This window comes from Prinia subflava, chromosome 4, assembly GCF_021018805.1.
Source record: "Prinia subflava isolate CZ2003 ecotype Zambia chromosome 4, Cam_Psub_1.2, whole genome shotgun sequence".
In the NCBI taxonomy this organism is placed as follows: domain Eukaryota; kingdom Metazoa; phylum Chordata; class Aves; order Passeriformes; family Cisticolidae; genus Prinia; species Prinia subflava.
In genome coordinates this window covers 29,466,024-29,484,041 of record NC_086250.1, presented here as the reverse complement: position 1 = coordinate 29,484,041, position 18,018 = coordinate 29,466,024, and the positions used below count along the sequence as shown (strand labels likewise).

The 18,018-nt window shown below is 38.1% G+C and overlaps 2 protein-coding genes across 9 annotated transcripts in view; one reads left to right on the top strand and one right to left on the bottom strand.

Moving 5' to 3' along the window:
- PLEKHG7 (pleckstrin homology and RhoGEF domain containing G7) overlaps positions 1-3,223 on the top strand; it is a 33,847-nt gene extending 30,624 nt beyond the window's left edge. For all 5 annotated transcript variants that reach the window (XM_063396344.1, XM_063396345.1, XM_063396342.1 and 2 more), the window contains one exon: positions 432-3,223. Coding sequence is in view for 1 of the 5 variants with exons in the window: in XM_063396343.1 (XP_063252413.1) it covers positions 432-539 (108 nt within the window). In the remaining 4 variants the exon portion in view is untranslated. The remainder of the gene's footprint in view (positions 1-431) is intronic.
- The window catches only part of EEA1 (early endosome antigen 1), a 67,924-nt gene continuing 52,136 nt past the window's right edge, over positions 2,231-18,018 (bottom strand). For all 4 annotated transcript variants that reach the window (XM_063396336.1, XM_063396337.1, XM_063396338.1 and 1 more), the window contains 7 exons: positions 15,121-15,306; positions 14,548-14,679; positions 12,575-12,760; positions 12,047-12,285; positions 10,472-10,592; positions 10,025-10,123; positions 2,231-8,969 (listed from right to left, as the gene is read on the bottom strand). In XM_063396336.1, coding sequence (XP_063252406.1) covers positions 8,847-8,969; positions 10,025-10,123; positions 10,472-10,592; positions 12,047-12,285; positions 12,575-12,760; positions 14,548-14,679; positions 15,121-15,306 — 1,086 coding nt within the window. In that variant the 3' untranslated portion in view covers positions 2,231-8,846. The remainder of the gene's footprint in view (positions 8,970-10,024; positions 10,124-10,471; positions 10,593-12,046; positions 12,286-12,574; positions 12,761-14,547; positions 14,680-15,120; positions 15,307-18,018) is intronic.

Here is an 18,018-nt window from a genome sequence, read left to right as displayed (position 1 = left end):
AACTGAAATTCAGTTAGCAGCACATGGCAGATCTTGGAGGGGGACAGAACTTGTGATGCTGATAGAACTGGAGCTGTCTTGACCAGAAAAATGGGGAACCCAAACTGCAGGGACAGCACTAAGCTAATTATTAACCATTACACAGAAAAGGGTGAAGTAGCCTGCAACAAACTTCACCATTACAAGCAGAGCATTAAAATACTACCTTCCAACCAAAATGGAAATATTCACTGGAAATCCCTGGCCCCAGCAGCATGTAGTGGCCTAACAACTGGGAGAGTATCAGTTGAGGGATAATTCGTGTTTCCTTCAGCAATTATGTGCACAAGCCTGAAGAGAGAATAAAACTAAAGGTTCTAGGTGTTTATGCATCTAACCTACTGGAAATTGTTTAGATTCTCTTGGTTTACATATATTTTTTCTTTTTACAGAAAGCATGGATATCACAGATAGAAACAGCAACCTTCAATTACACCACACAACACAAAACCAAGAAAAGCACTGCTTTCTGCTTCCCTGTTGAATCCTCTGAAATTTAATAATGTCAGCACTGCACTGACAGAGCCAGTGGAAGACCACTGTGGTTATAATATAGTTACTTCTTTCAGAATGCCTTAGGTCTCTGAAGCTAACAGATTTCTGACCTGACAGAAGTATGGTGCGTAGACCACACCACATATTAATAAACCGGAGGAGGGGAATGAGCCATGCAACAAATGTATCGCTCCTAGATGCTTCTTAGGTTCACCTAGGGAAGGTTCTTGCCATCCAGGGAAGCTTTAATAGAGCTTGTCATCTCCCAGAAAGCATGACAGAGAAAAACCCGTGTTGGTAAGCACAACTCATTCACCAGAGAAGTTTAGAAGGGTTATTGCATCATTCAAACTGTATTAATGAATTTCATTAAATCAGAATTGTGTAGCCATAGCTTCTGATATCTATGTGTCTCTACCCACTAATCTACAATATCACAAGATGTTTTTTGCATTTATACTGAGTGTGTGTATATACGCATACATCTGTATGCACTTACCTGGTCCGGTGCTCTCGAGATACAAATTCCTGCTCTTCCTCTGTGTCTATCATCAAGTTTTCGTCACAGCTTCCCAGGAAAGAACAGCCCTCAGGCTCCACGCCAAACAGTGAACGCGTGAAGCAGGAGGGCAGAACTGAGTGCAGACAGATCTGCACCAGGGCATCACACCAGCTGCCAACGCCTCGCCACAGCCTGGCTGACACAGCTGTGCACCACCTCCCCATGCTCGGCACACTGCATCACACCGAGAGCTCACCAGAACCTCACAGCACCCTGAAACCAGTGCTGACGGGACAAGGAGATTTCAAGCCCTGAGGAGTCACACATGACAGACTAAGGTCTGCTCTTTGTGTGCTAGCAGAAGAGAGTATTTTTCACTTTGTATAATTTTACCAAAACAACCTTTAGCCAGGTCTACTCACTTTACCAGACAAGCAGTCATTCCAGCATGTCTCCAAGGAGGACAGCCCAGGGGAAGGAAGTACTTACACATGGGCTTGTCTTCATGGAGACACAAGTTTAATAGACATGGAGACACAAGCTCTTCTGAGTCAAGAGAAAGGTATCTCAGGAAGCAGTTGAGGCAGAAACTGACTTCCCAATTCACACTGCCTTTCAGAGGAGACCTCTCCTCTCCCTCTTTCTCTGTATCTACACAGAGCCCCTGCTTCAACAGCTAAACATGGGTTGTTCGGTTGTTCCTCCACAATTCAACAGTGGCTGATCTCCCACATTAACCATCTGGCAACACAGTTCCACCCTGAAAGAGCTTTCCATTTCACAAGTGAGACCTTTATTGGTCTAAAAAATTACACAAGTGCTATTTTGAGTCTTCCAGTTATGCCAATTGTCCAGCTGCATCAAATATGATGTCAGAACACAGCCAGTGACAGAAGGATTTTCACTGAATGTGGGATACTTAGCAGCCTTGCACAGTTATTGGGAATGGAAAAACTACTCTGAATTTAACCTGTGAAAAAAACAGATTTAGACACATTATTATTGTGTCCTCAGGAATGTGAAAGCCTTTGCTGAAGCTCCCTGCAAGTCTAAGAAACTGGAACATTTAGCCTGTTCTTACATGTGTGGCTTCCCTACAGTTAATTTGTAAAACTATATATCCACCATTTCAAAGTAGCTTTGCGGTCTGAAATGGGCAAGGTTGTTTTGAATGACATCACCTGGTCTACTAGAAAGGTCTAATTTTTTTATTATTATTAATAATAATCATTCCTTTAACAGATTATAAAACAAAAATTACATTTCAGCAACAATTCATCATAGTTTATACAGAACCCGTTGATGCATGGTGTCACCTTTCCATTCAAATCCACAGCCACCTTCCAGATCACAGAGTTTAAGAATTACAGTGCACACTGGACTAAATTCTTTCACAATGTAAGGCACAACTACATGATCACAAGTAGTAAACACAAACACTGAAAATAGAACTTAAAGAGAATAAAACTTCAATTAAAAAGAAATAAAAAACCAAAACAGACTCATGCAAAAAAAATCTATCTACAAGATAGATAGATGCTACCAAGATGGTAGCAACCAGGTTAGAAGTACAGTACTCTGTAAGTAAAACTGCAACATAAGTCTTTTATAATACATTACTTCTAAATAACAAGTAAAAACTTGTATTTTTTCCATTTATGTTTTATACAATTATACAGAAATTAAGCTGTATGAACAATATTCACATCTGCAATAATAAACAGATCATTAAAAGTCAGAAAAGAGGCAAATGAGACCATGTAATTTGTGGCACGCATCCATTACAGAACACCATTCATAAAGTTCACACCTCGAGTACTGAAGAAAAAAAACCACAACCAGATGAATGGTACATTTGGTGACTGAGGCTGTCTGTATCCAAACAACAAAGCTCCATACAAAATTGGTTTTACCTAGCAGACCATAATTATGAAAACTTGTGGTTATAACTTATTTCCTGTCCAGCAGCTAGATTGCAAGGTTGAAACTACAGAAGTTAAAATATTTTAAGAGAATTTACAAGAACTTGAAACTGTTGGATATTTTCATATGCACATTTAAAAAAAAGAAAGACTTGACTATTTTCCTTTTTGGTGATAAACTTCTGCAATTTTGGCATTCACTGTAACTTTTACATAACATGACAGTGAGAAAATCTTATTAAACTTACCTAATGTTTGAATTTCACACTGAGAGGTAGCTTAAATTAAATCTTATGTAATGGCATCAAATCAGGGGGTGAGGGGTGTGACTCTTTTTTGTGACTTTTTTCCTTTTCTTACAAAAGTGACTATTTCTATACGAGCAGTATTTTGGACATATTCCTATAAAAAGTTCTGGTGTTTGCTAACCCAGTGAGAAGCTCTTTCAAACATCCTTTTTGTGCCAGGAATCAAGCTCCAGCATCATACAATGGAGGCCTTTGCCATAAAGCCAACAGCAACAGCCTGGACCTGCCAGCACTGACCTGTTGACATATAACAGTGAACATCTTTTCCCAGCCCTCTTTACCCAAAAAAAAGCAGGAAATACAGACAAATTTGGTTTTAGTGTTAGGTTTCAGTCACAGAGGAAGGGAAAACTGGAAAATGTGCCTTCCAGGCTCATGCTTTCATACAACATTGATCCAAAAGGGTAGTGGGGCTTCCTCAATCTCTAAATGCACAGACACTTCTCTATCCACTGCACAGTGAGTGAGTAGTATGTGGAGAGCTACAGACAATAGGCAGAGTTTATTACATTACCTAGTATCTGCACTCTTCATTATTGTGAACATAAGTGGTATCTACTGTTCTCTCTAAACATGCAAACTTTTTTATTCAGTGTCCCTTTAAAAAGAAACAGAAAAAATACCTCAAAAACCACATTTCCTTGGCAGGACTTATATATAATTTTAGGTGTTTTTGAAAAGTACATCAATTAGTGCTTTCGGAGAGGCTGTGTTTGGACAATAATTTTAAACTTACTCTAAAAGGGATGCTGACGTCAAGACTTCAAAACCAAAGAAATGGACAACTGGCAAGATCCTTGCAAATATATAAAATTCATTTTTTTCTCATTTAATAATCTTCAAATTAAGTTCTACAAAGATATGTGTGTGACTAACATGGTTTTTGTTTATGAGTGCTCTCAGATGATGATTGTGTTTTTGGTAACAGGAACTGTGAGTGCAATTCTCCTTAGGGCCAAATATATACAGTGAAAACTTCAGCTGATTATAAACCTGCTGTCTGATGACTACAGCTAACACATGCAATGCACGTGATGCCATTCCACTTACTGTAGATTCTCTTAGACAGCAAAAAGTGCACAGTGCAAATGACAGGGTTGTTTCCTAGTTCTTTGAGAATATGAGAGCTGGAGGGGTGGTACCTGAAGAGTAATTTATTAGTTTCAACATGCTCAAACCATGGTATCATTCTTCTTGGCACAGTTTAGATTCTATTTGAACTTCAGCTCCAGCATTTTTCTGTCCATCACTGAGTACTGGCCATAAATTTTTTTTAAGTTTTGCAACAAGCATTTGTTTCCACTCCATGGTTAGCTGACACTTAACAATCCAGAAAAGCAGTTGAGTTTTCCAGGTCCCTCTCTTCTCCTTCATCAAGCATAAGAAGCTCAGTTGTTCTGGCTCATGTAATACAAACACGGAGAGGTTACTTCATGCTTCTGCTCCCAAATCCCTTCTTGCTTCACTAATAAGAAATCTTTTCCAGTGAGGATTCACAAACAATCCTAATGGTCCCAAAGCCAACAAAAGTAGTTACTCATTGTTCTTGTGTACCTCGCACTCCACACTCCATGACAACTTGGTTACTTGACACCTTCCAAAAACAGGCAAAAACCCACATTTCACCCTACAGCCTTGGATTCTTGTGCCAGAAAATGAAGCCAGCTGAAAAGTGAGATCCCTCTAAACCTCTTCCCTCTGTTGGAAGCTGCAGCAGAAAATTCCTTTTGTCTCTTCATCTCCAGACAGACTTTTCCTACTGTGACTCATTACTTTTATCCTCTTCATTCAACCTTTGCAGAAGGGGGAAGATTACATTATGGAGTACCCGGGGAGAAGAAATAAGTAACAGTGAGGCAGAGCCAGCTAAGATCAAAAGCCTGCCACTGACCTCTGCAATGCTACCTGTCTCCAGTACTGCTGATATGAGGCTAGAATGGAACAGTAGGATTTGGCATTTGTGAGGCAAAAAATGCAATGGACTGTGAGTCTTTGACTGGGATGAGAGGTGGTGTCTCCAGGAAGTTAAAAGAACCTCTCCTACTCTTAGTAAGACCATCCTTTACACATTCACAAAAGCTCCTGTAGCTTGTCTCTGCCTATGAAGCAGCTGATTTCTCACATTCTGCTTTCGGCAGCAATTCTGAATGTGGATGGAGTATCTGCAGATGGGACAGTTTCAGGAACAAAGCCCACACTTCACTGTCCCATTCCTTATGATATAGTAATGACTAGTGATCAAAGGCTGCATGAGAATCCCATAAACCTACTGGTTTGAGTGCTGGTTTTGCCATTATTGTCACCTCTTCCTCTATAATGGCCACTCCTCAGTGAATCAGAGCAATCTGTCTATTGCCTGAGGCTGTAAAAACACATCACTGTGCATCCTCCAGTTCCAAGACTCAGTCTCTCTCCAAGACTCTGCCATTTTATTAGTTTTCCCCCCTGTTCCTGTGTCCGCAGTCTGAAAAATCAGTGAATTAAACTGTTTTGCCTGGAATCCTTTACTGTGGTAAAAGTCACTAGGCTTTTTACTTGGTTTTCCTGTTACTTAGATTTTAAGGCAGGGGAACAAAAAGCCCACATTCCTCCTGAAACGTGCCCATCAAAACAGTCAGACTCTGCAAGCATATTTGTAAATTCACAGCTTTTCACCTTCCACTTTCCCTTATTATGGGATATTTTCTTGAGCCTGAACACAGCTTCCAACCTGGCAGTGAAGCCAAGTACTACAGAGTCAGTATACCATCAATTTGTCAACAAATACAGACCAGCACTAAGAATTACAAGTACAAAAGGAGGACCATAAGACTCAGCAATGGAGTCATAAATTCACTTCAGTGAAAAGCTGCAGAATCAAAGCTCGAGCATGAAAGTTTCTACCCCACTGTTCCTCCAGATTTTGTTTCTACAAATGTATGTTCAAAAGGCATTTCCATCCCCTCAAAAATCTGGTTATACAAACTGGCCAGGAAAAAGCAACTTTCAAAAATCAAGCTGGTTTGTCCCTGAAGCTGAAGAGCTCCACACCAAGGTGTGATCTGCAGTCAACCAACTGCAGAACTGCTTCAGCAGCCTGCTGAAAAGGGTGACTCTCCTCGTCTTTACACAATGGCATCCCAAAAGGCTGAATTAAGAATAGCCCTTCCAGAGCTTCTACCACTGCAGAAGTCTCTCCTGAGCTTTCACATGTTCCCAATCAAAAGGCCTAAACACAACTGAATCTTCTAATCACTTTCCTAGTTCTCCTGAAAGATCTCCATCTGCCTCTGCCTCACATGTTTTGACCTTAGGCAGCTGTGGGAAGCTTCTCCCTTTGCTCTCAAAATCCCTCCTGTTCTATGTGGTTGTCCTTCACCCTAAGAACAGCACTAGGCTCTTGTGTGTTACACAAAAGGGCAGAATGCATCTAGGCCAGAGCATGACTGTCATATCTCTACTCTTCCCACATTTCAAAAGTCAAAGACTCTAAAGAAAAATTTTTGGTTTCTCTCAGTAAACAAATAAATAGAAAAAAAAAATCCCAGAGGCAGAGATTCTGTTCGTACTTTCTATTCAAAAGATTCTTATGCCAAACAGTTACACTAATGAGGAGAAACAGGGAGCCCAGAGGCTCTGTTCATATGGAATTGTTGCAGCAGTTAGGTTTTTTTGAGCAAGTAACTCTCAAGTTCAAACCAGAAAAGCAGATCAGTGTTTTGTACGAACCACAGTTGTAGCTCAAACCCTTTTACAGACAAGAACAAGTTACATCATTCAGTTAGCTTTTGAGAAATAAGAGATGAATTTTAAGAAAATTCCTTGACAGTGCACATGTAGAACTTGCTGGTTAAGTTAAAAGGGAATATGAAACATATAGATCACTACTGCCGGAGTAGAGGGGTGAAGTTTCTTCACTTGACAGTTAATCAAGACAAGACATTTTTTATAAAGGAGACACTTCTTCATTCACATATAGAGCTGGAACTAGATAAAAGCAAATAAATCTTCCTAATGATGACTGAGCTACCATCATTGTGACAGAATTTGATTCCTTGCCTCAGGAAAGAAGTAGAGGAGTCCAGGACACAACCTTTTTCTCTGAACAGCTGGCAAAATTTGGTGAGATACTGAAGCATTTGAGCATCAATTAGGGTATGTAAGACAAAAAATTCCTAAATACTGGAAGGCATAACCCCTGCTTAGAAGAAATAATCTTAAGGGTTTTGACATACCAGATACAAAGGGAAAAAAAGTTACAGACAGGCAAGCAAAAATGAAGAGATGCAAACAAAATGACAACAAAAAAGAAGTTTGGAGCCTACATGAACTGTACAAGAAAGTCTGTTCCCAGTACAGAAAATATTAATAAATATTTATAGTCATATATTTTGGCCTCTTAGTTAAAGCCGCTTGGCTTATTACAAAGCCAGTTTTCCATTCTAAGCAGACTAAATCACATAACTAACATAACACTTTAGAGCCCCTGTTAACGGGGGTCAGATGGAGTAATGGAAAAGTGAGGTTTGTTAGGTGTAGCAGAAATTCAGCTTCTTCCACCAAAAGCTGATGGAAGGGACAAAAGAAAAGGCCAGAAAAACTACAGCTGTCTCAAAAAACACTTTTTCTTAGTTGGATACCTGGTTTGGAAGGTCTGCATGTCCCTCAGAACAGCAGTGACCTCTCTGCTTCCAGGGTATGGGGAGGGGCAGAGAAGTGCAACACAGCATTCTGTTTGCTTTTTAAAACCCACAAGTAAGGCTTTCTTGAATATTAAAACATGTCAACCAAATTTGTAAAAGTGAAATCAATCACTATGGATGCAATATTATAATGTATCCCATAATATTGCTATAATGCCAGATAAACTTTGTCTCCTCATTCGTTCACACATACTCTCTCAGAGAGATACACACACTCACACACCAACTATGCAATACAGTGTGTGTAAAGATGTTCCAGCACCCAAGGGCTGTATTGGGTAAGGACTTGGGTGCTGATACTACAAGTGGGCAAATAAAACTGAATTGAAGTTGAGTCCAGCCATTTTCCTCACTGTGGAGTTCAAACTTTAAAGAGAAAAATTCAAGAACAAGAGAGATAAAAAAAACCCCAAATCACAAGATGTTATAAAGACCATCAGATATGCAATCAAATGCAACAATTAGTTATGTTTTTACAGCAACACTGGATACATAAAATCCTCACAAGTTTTGGCATCTTCCTTTTTCTTTGAAGGAAACAAGAATAAACTTCAGTATCACATAAATGCTTTTTCTCTTGAACAAAAAAATAAAAGATAAAAAAATACATTGTTACTCCTCTGTTTAAACTTTATTTACAAATAACTGGGTATTTCTAATCTAGACATAAAAGCTCTTTCCATGATTAATGTCAGTAAGCTATGGATGATCTGAGCCCATGTCTCACAAAAAAATACAATAGTTTTGCTTGGTATCAATAAACATTTTAAAATATACTAGATTTTGCCAAGTGTACAATCATTGTCCAAACTGAATAGTAGTCTGAGTGCTGAATGAAGTGCATCAACAGAAATAGTAAATTTTAGTGTAACATTTCTTTGTCACTCACGATAGCCAGTTATCCTTGCAAGTCATTAAAGCAAGTATCACAGACTCGGACAGGTTTCTTGGAAGAAGGAGTTAAGGCATTCTTTGCTGAGCACTCAGCACAAAAGATATTTCCACACTGTCTACAGTGATGCTGCAAAAGAGAAGAAACATACATGCTCAACATCCGTGACAGAGCAGTGATCACTAATAGAGATCACTATCATGTCAAGTCAACTCTCAGCCAAATCAACTCTCATGTTTCAAAAATGAGTCGTAATTTTTAATTGGCAGCTACATAGCACAGAGAAGGTCATTTGAGTAAATCCTCTAAAGGGTATAAGAGTAAAACATTCAGAAGTGCTTCTCTGAGTCAAGAGAATATACCAGTTTCAGAAAATAGATGGCTAAGTTGATCCTCTTCTTGAATTTGTTCTCTTGAACTTGTTCTGGTCACATGAAATATATTCTTCTTATATATAATTACCTGCTTTCACATTGAGAAGTATCCTTGAATCAAAGGATCAAGCAGTCTTTGTTCAAAGACTACCCAAAGAACATCACAAAAATAGTGCAGGCCAGGGGGAATCACCTAAGACTGCATCAGGAAGCTCTGCAAAAATGAACTTCACAAATATCCCTCATCTACTTCATTGCCAAGTCACTTGTTGGAGGTGTGCTCATCTCTGGATGAAGGGCAGACCCTGCCAATTGATGCTAACAGCTGATCACAGAAGTTTTTCAAGCAAGGTCGGACTACAGACCTAAAACACATCCCGTTGTTTCTTCTGTTCCACGTTTACAAATGTATAGTCACACACCATGGTGATGCCTCATTTTCACACATACCTAATTTCAACCAATTTACATTCCTTTTATACCCATAAATCTAGTTCAGATTAGTTATAAATATATTTTCTGTAAATATGCTTACAACAGTGTAATTTTGCCTGCTTGCTTAGGGGATTGAAGCATTTTAATACTGTTTATAAACTGATGCTGTTAGAATGGAAAAAGAATCATGAATAAAGTGAGATCCACAGCCATTATTTTTAATATGTTAAGGCACTTCAAACAGTAGCTGTATTCTGAGATGTCTTGAGATCACAGCACTATTCAGCCCATTTTCTGAAGTCCATATCCCATCTCAGGGTTTGAAAACAATAAAAAAAGAAAATCACCACAGACACAAGAGTAGAACACACCTACCCTTCTTACTGTCACCGAAAAGCCTTTTCCACAGGCCATACAATTCTGTACCTCATTGTCTTCTGCCCACTTCCTGTTGAGAGCTTGTGTGTGTTTGATCTATACAGAAGATGTTAAAAATGCATCAGGTATTTTAAAAATTGCGTGTGTAATTCCCTCTAATATCCTCTATTTCAACAGCATACACTACCCATTGCAAAATAAAAGCACCAATTCTGTCACGACACTGAGGGCTTATGTTTGTTCAGAGAGGCAACCTTTCAAGCTTCAAAACTATAAGCAGATTTAATAACACACAGACAGAAGTATAACCCCCACACACCACAAACATAACATCTTAATTCACTCTAGAAAGGCAACCCACCACTAATCTGACACAAATTTGAAATTCTCCTAAGGTCCCAGACAGAGAACCAACAGGTTTAATAGCTTCAAATCAAATTATACCTGCAATGACTGGTTTTCTCGGCCAAGTTCCTGCATTGCAGCAGTTGTATTGTCCAGCTTTTTCTTCATTTCTACAAGTTTGGCTTGAAGCTTTTCAATTTCTCCCTCACTTTTTATACACCTGAGGTAAAATAATAAATCGTAAGCTCAAAGCATTTAAGACAATGTAAACTGTGTGTCTTTTGGGTCGGTCATCAGTCTGAGAAGTTACCCACATAAAATCCAGCCAAAATAATCCTTGCTCTGAAAAGTTCTTGGATGCCTTAAGCAGGAAAACATTCTGTTGTAACAATCAGTTAAAGATTATACTGGCATTGCTCCTAAGTATCTGCAGCTTCTCAATACCTGGAGTTATGCCCCAAAACAGGGACAGTGCTGAATGCAGTCTCTCAACAGCAAGCCCTGATCAATACCCCTGTGCAACAGGACACTCTTGCAAACCAGTTGCTGCAGATCAGGTCAGGCAGAAGAGCAGAAAAGAAACCTTTTTCTTCTATCAAGGCCACGTCCCAGCAGCTGAAACTCAGTTAGCTGCTCAAAGCCATATTTCAAAGGGTATTTTTCTGCCAAGCTGTAAACAGCTACTGGATGAGTTCAACAGAGTACAGCAAGGGATTGCCAAAGAAAGAGGATCTCACTTGAATCAATCCCATCCTTTTCCAAGGTCTACTGCTCAAAAGTCAAATCACCAAGCTTGACAGTACCAAAACCATTTTTCCCCTCTGCCTTCACAAAACATGTCAGTAAGTAAGGACAAAAAAAGCTTCCTGTCTTACAGGTGTTTCCTCTACCCTGGAAATCACTGCATTCAGGTAGCACCCACTGCCTTGCAAGGCCTCCTGCTGACTGAAGGAAAAGTGCTCTGCTTACTTAAAACTTAAACATATTGTAGAGACAACAGCAGGACAGGAGAAAATAAGACTGCAGGTTTTCAGGAGGAACAAAATGCTTCCTATGTGAACTTCAGTCTATCTAATCCAGTTATATGTTCAGTCTCCTAACACAGAGTAGTGGGCACACCTAGGAGTTCCTATGCAAATTCTGTGCTACTTAAGGGGTCTGTTCCAGGCTTCAGGATGACATGGGCATGTATTTGAACTGAGTTAAGGCACAGGAGCCTCAGAGTGATGGAAAGGGACAGTTAGCTCAGGTAAGAGAAGTTCTCTCTGCCGGGCCTCACAAGATTGACACAACTGATGAGAAGCCACAGCCTATAGACCTGAAATCTCAGAGTAGCCCAGTGGATTCAGAAGGCTTTTATAGATGGACAAAAATCTTTGAGAACAAGCACAGAGCTGTGGCTTTTGTGATAAGTAAAGATCCTGATAAGCCTGCCTTATTTTCTACAGAACAATCACAAACAGCACAGTTGGTTCCCAAAACCTCTTGCTGTGCTTTGGCAGGGATGACAGAAGGTTGCACTCTGGAAACAGCACCCACAGTCCAGGCACTACGAACAAATACAGATTTAAATAAAGCATGAACACAGAATCCCACGTCAACTCAAACAAGTTTCATTCTTAGTCCATTTAATTTCTCAAACTACACTTTCACATAGTCATGACCACAGCTTACCTCTCCAGCAATGCTCTTCTCTCATCCTGATTATTCTGGACTGTTGCTTCCAAGACAGCATTGTCCCCACGTAAATCATCTGTCTGTTTCTCCAGCTCGCTCACTCGTCTTTGACTGCTTTGCCACTCTTTCTTCATGGTAGCCAGGTTTTCATTCAGGGCTGTGACCTGCATGGTGAGCTTGGTCTCCTTTTCCTCATGTTTCCGTTTTTCTTCTTCTTTGTCTTTTTTCTCTGTGTGCTATAAAAACAATGGAAAAATGAAAAACAAGCTTCAAAGCATTCTTTCCCTATTCCCTACATTTAATTGAGGCAAAGAATCTTACTGTAATAGAATCACTACTTTAATCAATATATTCTATTAGATAAGGCTGTCACCTCATTGAATTTTCCTATATCATTAAATGCCTCAAGGATTTTTGATCTTGTCATTTAAAAACTCATGTAAACCCATTGCTTCTTTTCTGTCCGTGGAAGAATTCAAAGGCATGTTCACAAAACAGCAGTCTCATTCTCTCTAACATACTAACCAGTTTGGCTTCAATTTCAGAACATTCTTTCTTCAGCTCCTCTTCTCTCTTTTTCAGCTGATCTTTAACAGCTTGATGCTTTTGTTTCTCCTGTTCCAGAATTGAATTCGCATTATCTATTTTGCCCTGCAGTTCTAATTTCTGTTGAATCAATAGCTGGTTTGCATCCTTGAGATTTGTCACCTCCTGTTAGGATACAGAGTTCAAAGTTAAAATAGCAACACTTTACACAATGTGTAAATGGATTTAAATTCAAAAATACTATAATCCTTTCCTAGGAGAGGACAGCAATAATGTTTAGTTTTATCACTGGAAGAAAGGATGATTTTACAGAGCAAAGTATCAGTGATTTTCATTATCAAAGATTTTAAACTTATATTATGATCAACATTCAATTTTAAAAATCATTTTAATGCATGTTTCTGCTAAAGTAGGGAGGAAGATCTGTTGAATTGTTTTCTACCATTCCTTGAAAAGATGCATCCATTGTTATTTTCTAGGTACTGTTCTAAAATTTAGTTCATATTGTTCTCTGGATGCAATAATGAGGTTAAAAACTTCATAATGACAATGTATAATTGAATGCTGATGGAAGAAAGATAGTTTTTATTAATCTTCAATGTATAAAAAATTGCTGCATTTTAAATAAGTTGGATGATATAAATAATGGCTTTACCTGTTCTTCTGTAACTGAATTCAAGTAGAATACTTAGTTTAATTTATAGAAACCTTTCTTCTTAAAATTACACAGCCAAGCATATAGGTACTAACAGACTAATAGGGGTGGACCATTTTCCATCAATCAAAATTCACATTACAAATTAAAACCAAACCAAGGACAGTGAAAAGAACACATCCTCAGAACAAGAGGATGGCTAACAAAAACATATACATCCATTCCTTGCTAGGAGGTGAGAAACAGAATTTAAGTCTTTAGGAGACTTTCAGTCTGATTGCTTGTAGGGAGATGAAGAAATTACTATTAAGCTGATATTGGTGTGCACACCTTTTACATCTTCATAAAATTTATTCTTTAGAATAGAGATTTTAGGAACAAGAAGAATTAGAATACCTTTCCCCAAGCAGAGTCCCCGAGAGAAACAAAATACAGACTTATACCTAAAACTTACAGACCATTTTCTAAACAACGGAGAACAAAAGAACATCTGAAGGTCAGAAGTTATCATGTTGTTTTCTTTTTATTCGTGTATATGGAATTGTACCTCTATTTATACTTGTGCAACAATTTAAACTAAGTGTGCTTAACAAATGCAAATGTAACTGCTAGTAGTACATTACGGAAAATACAAACTGCAGCCTTTTAGGAATGTTAGTTTTTATAGAGACTAAAAAACAGAACATGTAGAGTATGGCAAGAAACAGTCAATCTCACTGAAGACTAAAAATTATTTCACTAAATCCTCCCAACTTTTACCCTTTAGAGAGCTCAACTGATTGTTATGATTTTGGAAGAGAGTTTGTCCTTTATGAGGCTCCTGACATTTGCCTTTTATGAGGCTTCCCCAACTGTGACTTTTTAAGACATTTTAAGAAACAACACTAAGGAAGTTTCAACTCTACCAGGCATCCTTGAGAAGTCCCAGATGTGACTAGAATATCTAGGAAAACTTCACCATCATGACTATTTTGGACAGCTTTTCATTTCAGAATAGTCAAGCAGGGGTATGCAGAGTGAATTTACAGTGGAACTCAAGAAAAGCCAGGACATACAACCCATCCTGAAGCTAAGACAACCTGGCTCACTAGGCCCTGGTGCTCAAGGATCACCACCAACTAAGACATCATTGCTGAGGAAGCTAAATAAAATCTGGGCTTTGGTTCCCTTACCTGTAATACCAATATTTACAGCAACTATCTTTGTTAAGCTATTCCATATAATATCTACTGAGTAGACACATATTTCTCATCAGATAACCAAACACATGAAGAAGACTTAGTTTGTCTCAAGGTACCTTCTCAAATTCTTGCTTGCAGGCTCTAAGCTCTTCACCCAGCTTGGTGCTCTCTTTTTCAAGTCTACTCTTTATTTCCTGGAGCTCTGTCGTTTTACATTTTTCATTAGCCAAATCTTTTTCTTTCAAAATCTTAAAGAGAAATAGAAGTGCTAGTAAAGTTATCTCTTCCAAGTTCACAAAATAAAAAATTCAATCAGTCAAAAAATATCCAGGGCCCAAAAACTACTTGGTGGCTTTGTAATTATGGGGAAACAACTGCCATATATCTGTCCAGTTTGTAATGCTATTAGCAGCATGATTGCAGTTTTAGATTTAAAACTAATAATGTTTTCCCACCTCTCTAGCCACAAACCTGTCTAGAACAAATTAACAGCATATTCTGAACCAAATTCACTAGAACTCTCTCTTTCTTAAGTTTTTTCACCAGAGGTTCAGTAAAACTGTATTGTTATGCAGTACAACAGTGTTATGCTCTCAAATTAGGGACATAATAGAAAATAATAAAGGGTGCCTGCATGGGGTGGATGCGAAGTCTCCTGTGTGGAGATTTCAAAAGGCAAAGGCATTTACCCTATCATTCTGAAGATCTTGTAGCATTTTGGTCTTCTCAGCCAGCTGCTGCTCTTTCTTTGATGCATCCTGCTCCAGTGTAGACTTGGCTTTCTTCAGTTCCTGAATCTGTTGGTTATTGCTAGCAATTCGATTCCTGCTGGAAACTAATTCTTCTTGAGATAGAGCAAGTTTTTCTTCTGCAGACTAATTACAAAGAGAGTTCTGCAAGTTATCTGTCAGTGTAAAAGTTTCAGATACTAAATAGCCACTTAAACATTTTCCAAGTAGAAGAACTGCAACCTAGAGTGCAACATTTAGCCTCAAATGTTGACAGAGCATAATTACAGAAACTTCCAGTTTACAAGGTTACTCTAAGTAAAAAGAAACTATGCCAGCACCATTTCCAGGAACAAAACCTTACTGTTACATCTGGCATCCTTACACAGACAAAAGGTGAAAACATGCAGAAGGGCAGAGAACAAAAGGTAGCTAACAAAAAGAGAATACACTTGCACTTGCTCACACAAATTAATTTTATTATCTAGGTAAATCAACTGTTCTATAACTCTAGACAGCTGTTATTTAAGAAGCAGTGAAGCTATACTTGGAAAATTTCAAAAATCATTCTGTGTTATTTTTCACTAATGACTTAATAAAGTTAGTGCTAGGACAACTATAATTTTTTTTTAATTATGGTGTGAAATGTAGAAGATAAAAATGCTAATATCAGGATAAAATGTTTCACAGTTTCTGCTGCATAAGTATTGTAAACATTGTCTAAATTTTCATTCAAAATCCAGAGATGATAGTTTATTTGCTTCTCTCACCATTAGCTAGAAAAAGAACCTTGATTTATCTCTCTGAAACAGGTCACAAAATCCCAAGAAACAAACCAAAACTTGTACCCAAAGCCAAAGCTCATACTGTTTGCTCACAGCAAAGTCAAACTTTGGGGTCTTTTTGAGTTAATATTCTGAAGGTTTTTTAAACTTTCTAGCTTAGATAAAGACTAGTTTCACTTGAAACCAACAAGAAAAAAACAACCAAACAAACTCATCACCCATTTCTCCAAAATACTGGTATTTTATGGAAATTTTTGATGCTATGATACAAAAGGTGAGCTGAGATTTATTAGTAGCAGTCAGTTTATTGCCTTCAGTGCAGCAGTAAGGATTTAAACTCTTTCAAGACAAACTCAATTATTTTTGAAGTTCTTGCTTAAATATTAATCAAACCTTTTGCTGAAGGTTAGTGGTTTTAAAAGGAACTATAAGCAGAATTTTCATGTCATTCAACTATGCATATGCCTTAGTCACTCCATGTTGATTTAAATGCTAATTCATTTCTGATGCCGCATGACCCTCCTTTGTAATATCTAAAGTATTTTGCTTGTAGAGTAGACTTCATTTGGAACAGCAGTGATGGAGCACTGCTGATTCAACAGCATTTCCAACAATCTCCATGACTCTTAAAAAGCTCACACCAGTTTTTAAAATTAATTTTTCAGACAAATTACTTTACTTGCTTTCTGAGATATTAGTTTACTACTTAATAGTAAAGGTGTTGACGCAGAATTTTTTTGTAAAAAAAATAGGAGGTTCTTTTGCAGTTTCAAGGTTTCAGTAGGGTGTGTATTTCAGAAAGCAAAATTATCTTCCTCTGTTCCATTGTGTGCAGTGAAATACCATATTTTCCTAACATTGAGGAAGAGTAGGAAGCCTAGCATCATCATATAACATCTCCACAGGAAAACCCAACAGCGTCTGAAATTTTAGAAAGAAACATACTGAAGCCACAACTTTTGTTCAAATTTGTTTCCAGTAGAAGAAATGTGGTTACATCAAATTTGCTAGCACCAGATGATGAAATTTGTTGAAGTGGATAGTGACACCCACACACAGTGGGTACTTCTCTCTCAACCCACCCCTCCAAGTGTCTGCACTGTACAGGTTATCTCACTGCCTCTATAGCAAGGCAGAGACAAGGTGCAGAACAAAACAGGTCCATCAGTACTTATTTGTGTAAATAAAGAGAAATGCTAGATTTACTGGTACAGAGTTTAATAAATAAAAATATTAAAAAATTACAGTTTGATTCACTACACCTTGGGCTGTGCCAGTGCAAATCACAGTGCCAGCATCATAACTGCTCCCAGCAGGGCAGTAGGACCTAGATTCAGTCTGTCTACATGAAGTGCACAAACAAGCATTTGAGTCTGTGTGCTCCCTGATCCAGTCCAGAAAAGATCAACATTCAGCTATTCACAGATGCTACCCTGATCTCTCTTCGCTCCCTAAGAAAAAGAGTTTGACTGATTGTATGCAACTTCAGCTCCTAACTTACAGAACTGAGGTCTGGCAAGTATGAGTTTTATTCCAGAACATTCACTGAATATATGCTGACAGCAATGCCGACACTGGAGACAAAGAAATATTCTTCTGAAAACATAGAAGAAACCAGGACGGACGACAAAAAGCACAAATGCCAAAACTCAGAATATTTGGCAGAGCTTAGGAGATCAGATTCACAGAAAGTATTCTCGCACTGAGTCAAAATCAAGGCAAAAATAACAGTTTGTACATTTTTTTAACTCTTCTATATAAAAATGCCTTTTTCACACAAAAAAAAAATTGTGTGAACATACGCACACACAGACATATTTGTATATGTGTGTGTGTATATACAAAAATTATCAATTGGTATTCTTTTATTTTTTTTTTTTTTTCCAATCAAAACCTATGGCTTTAACAAGCACCTACCCTATTTCTTTTTCCAGTCACAAGGACAAAAACGTGTGTGAAAGGTACTGTTAGAAGTATTTTTAAACGAAAGTAAATTTGCAGCAAATAGTACCCATAAAATAACAACTCCATTCCCACTTGATTTTATTCTTTATTGTGCTCTTTATTTTTCCTC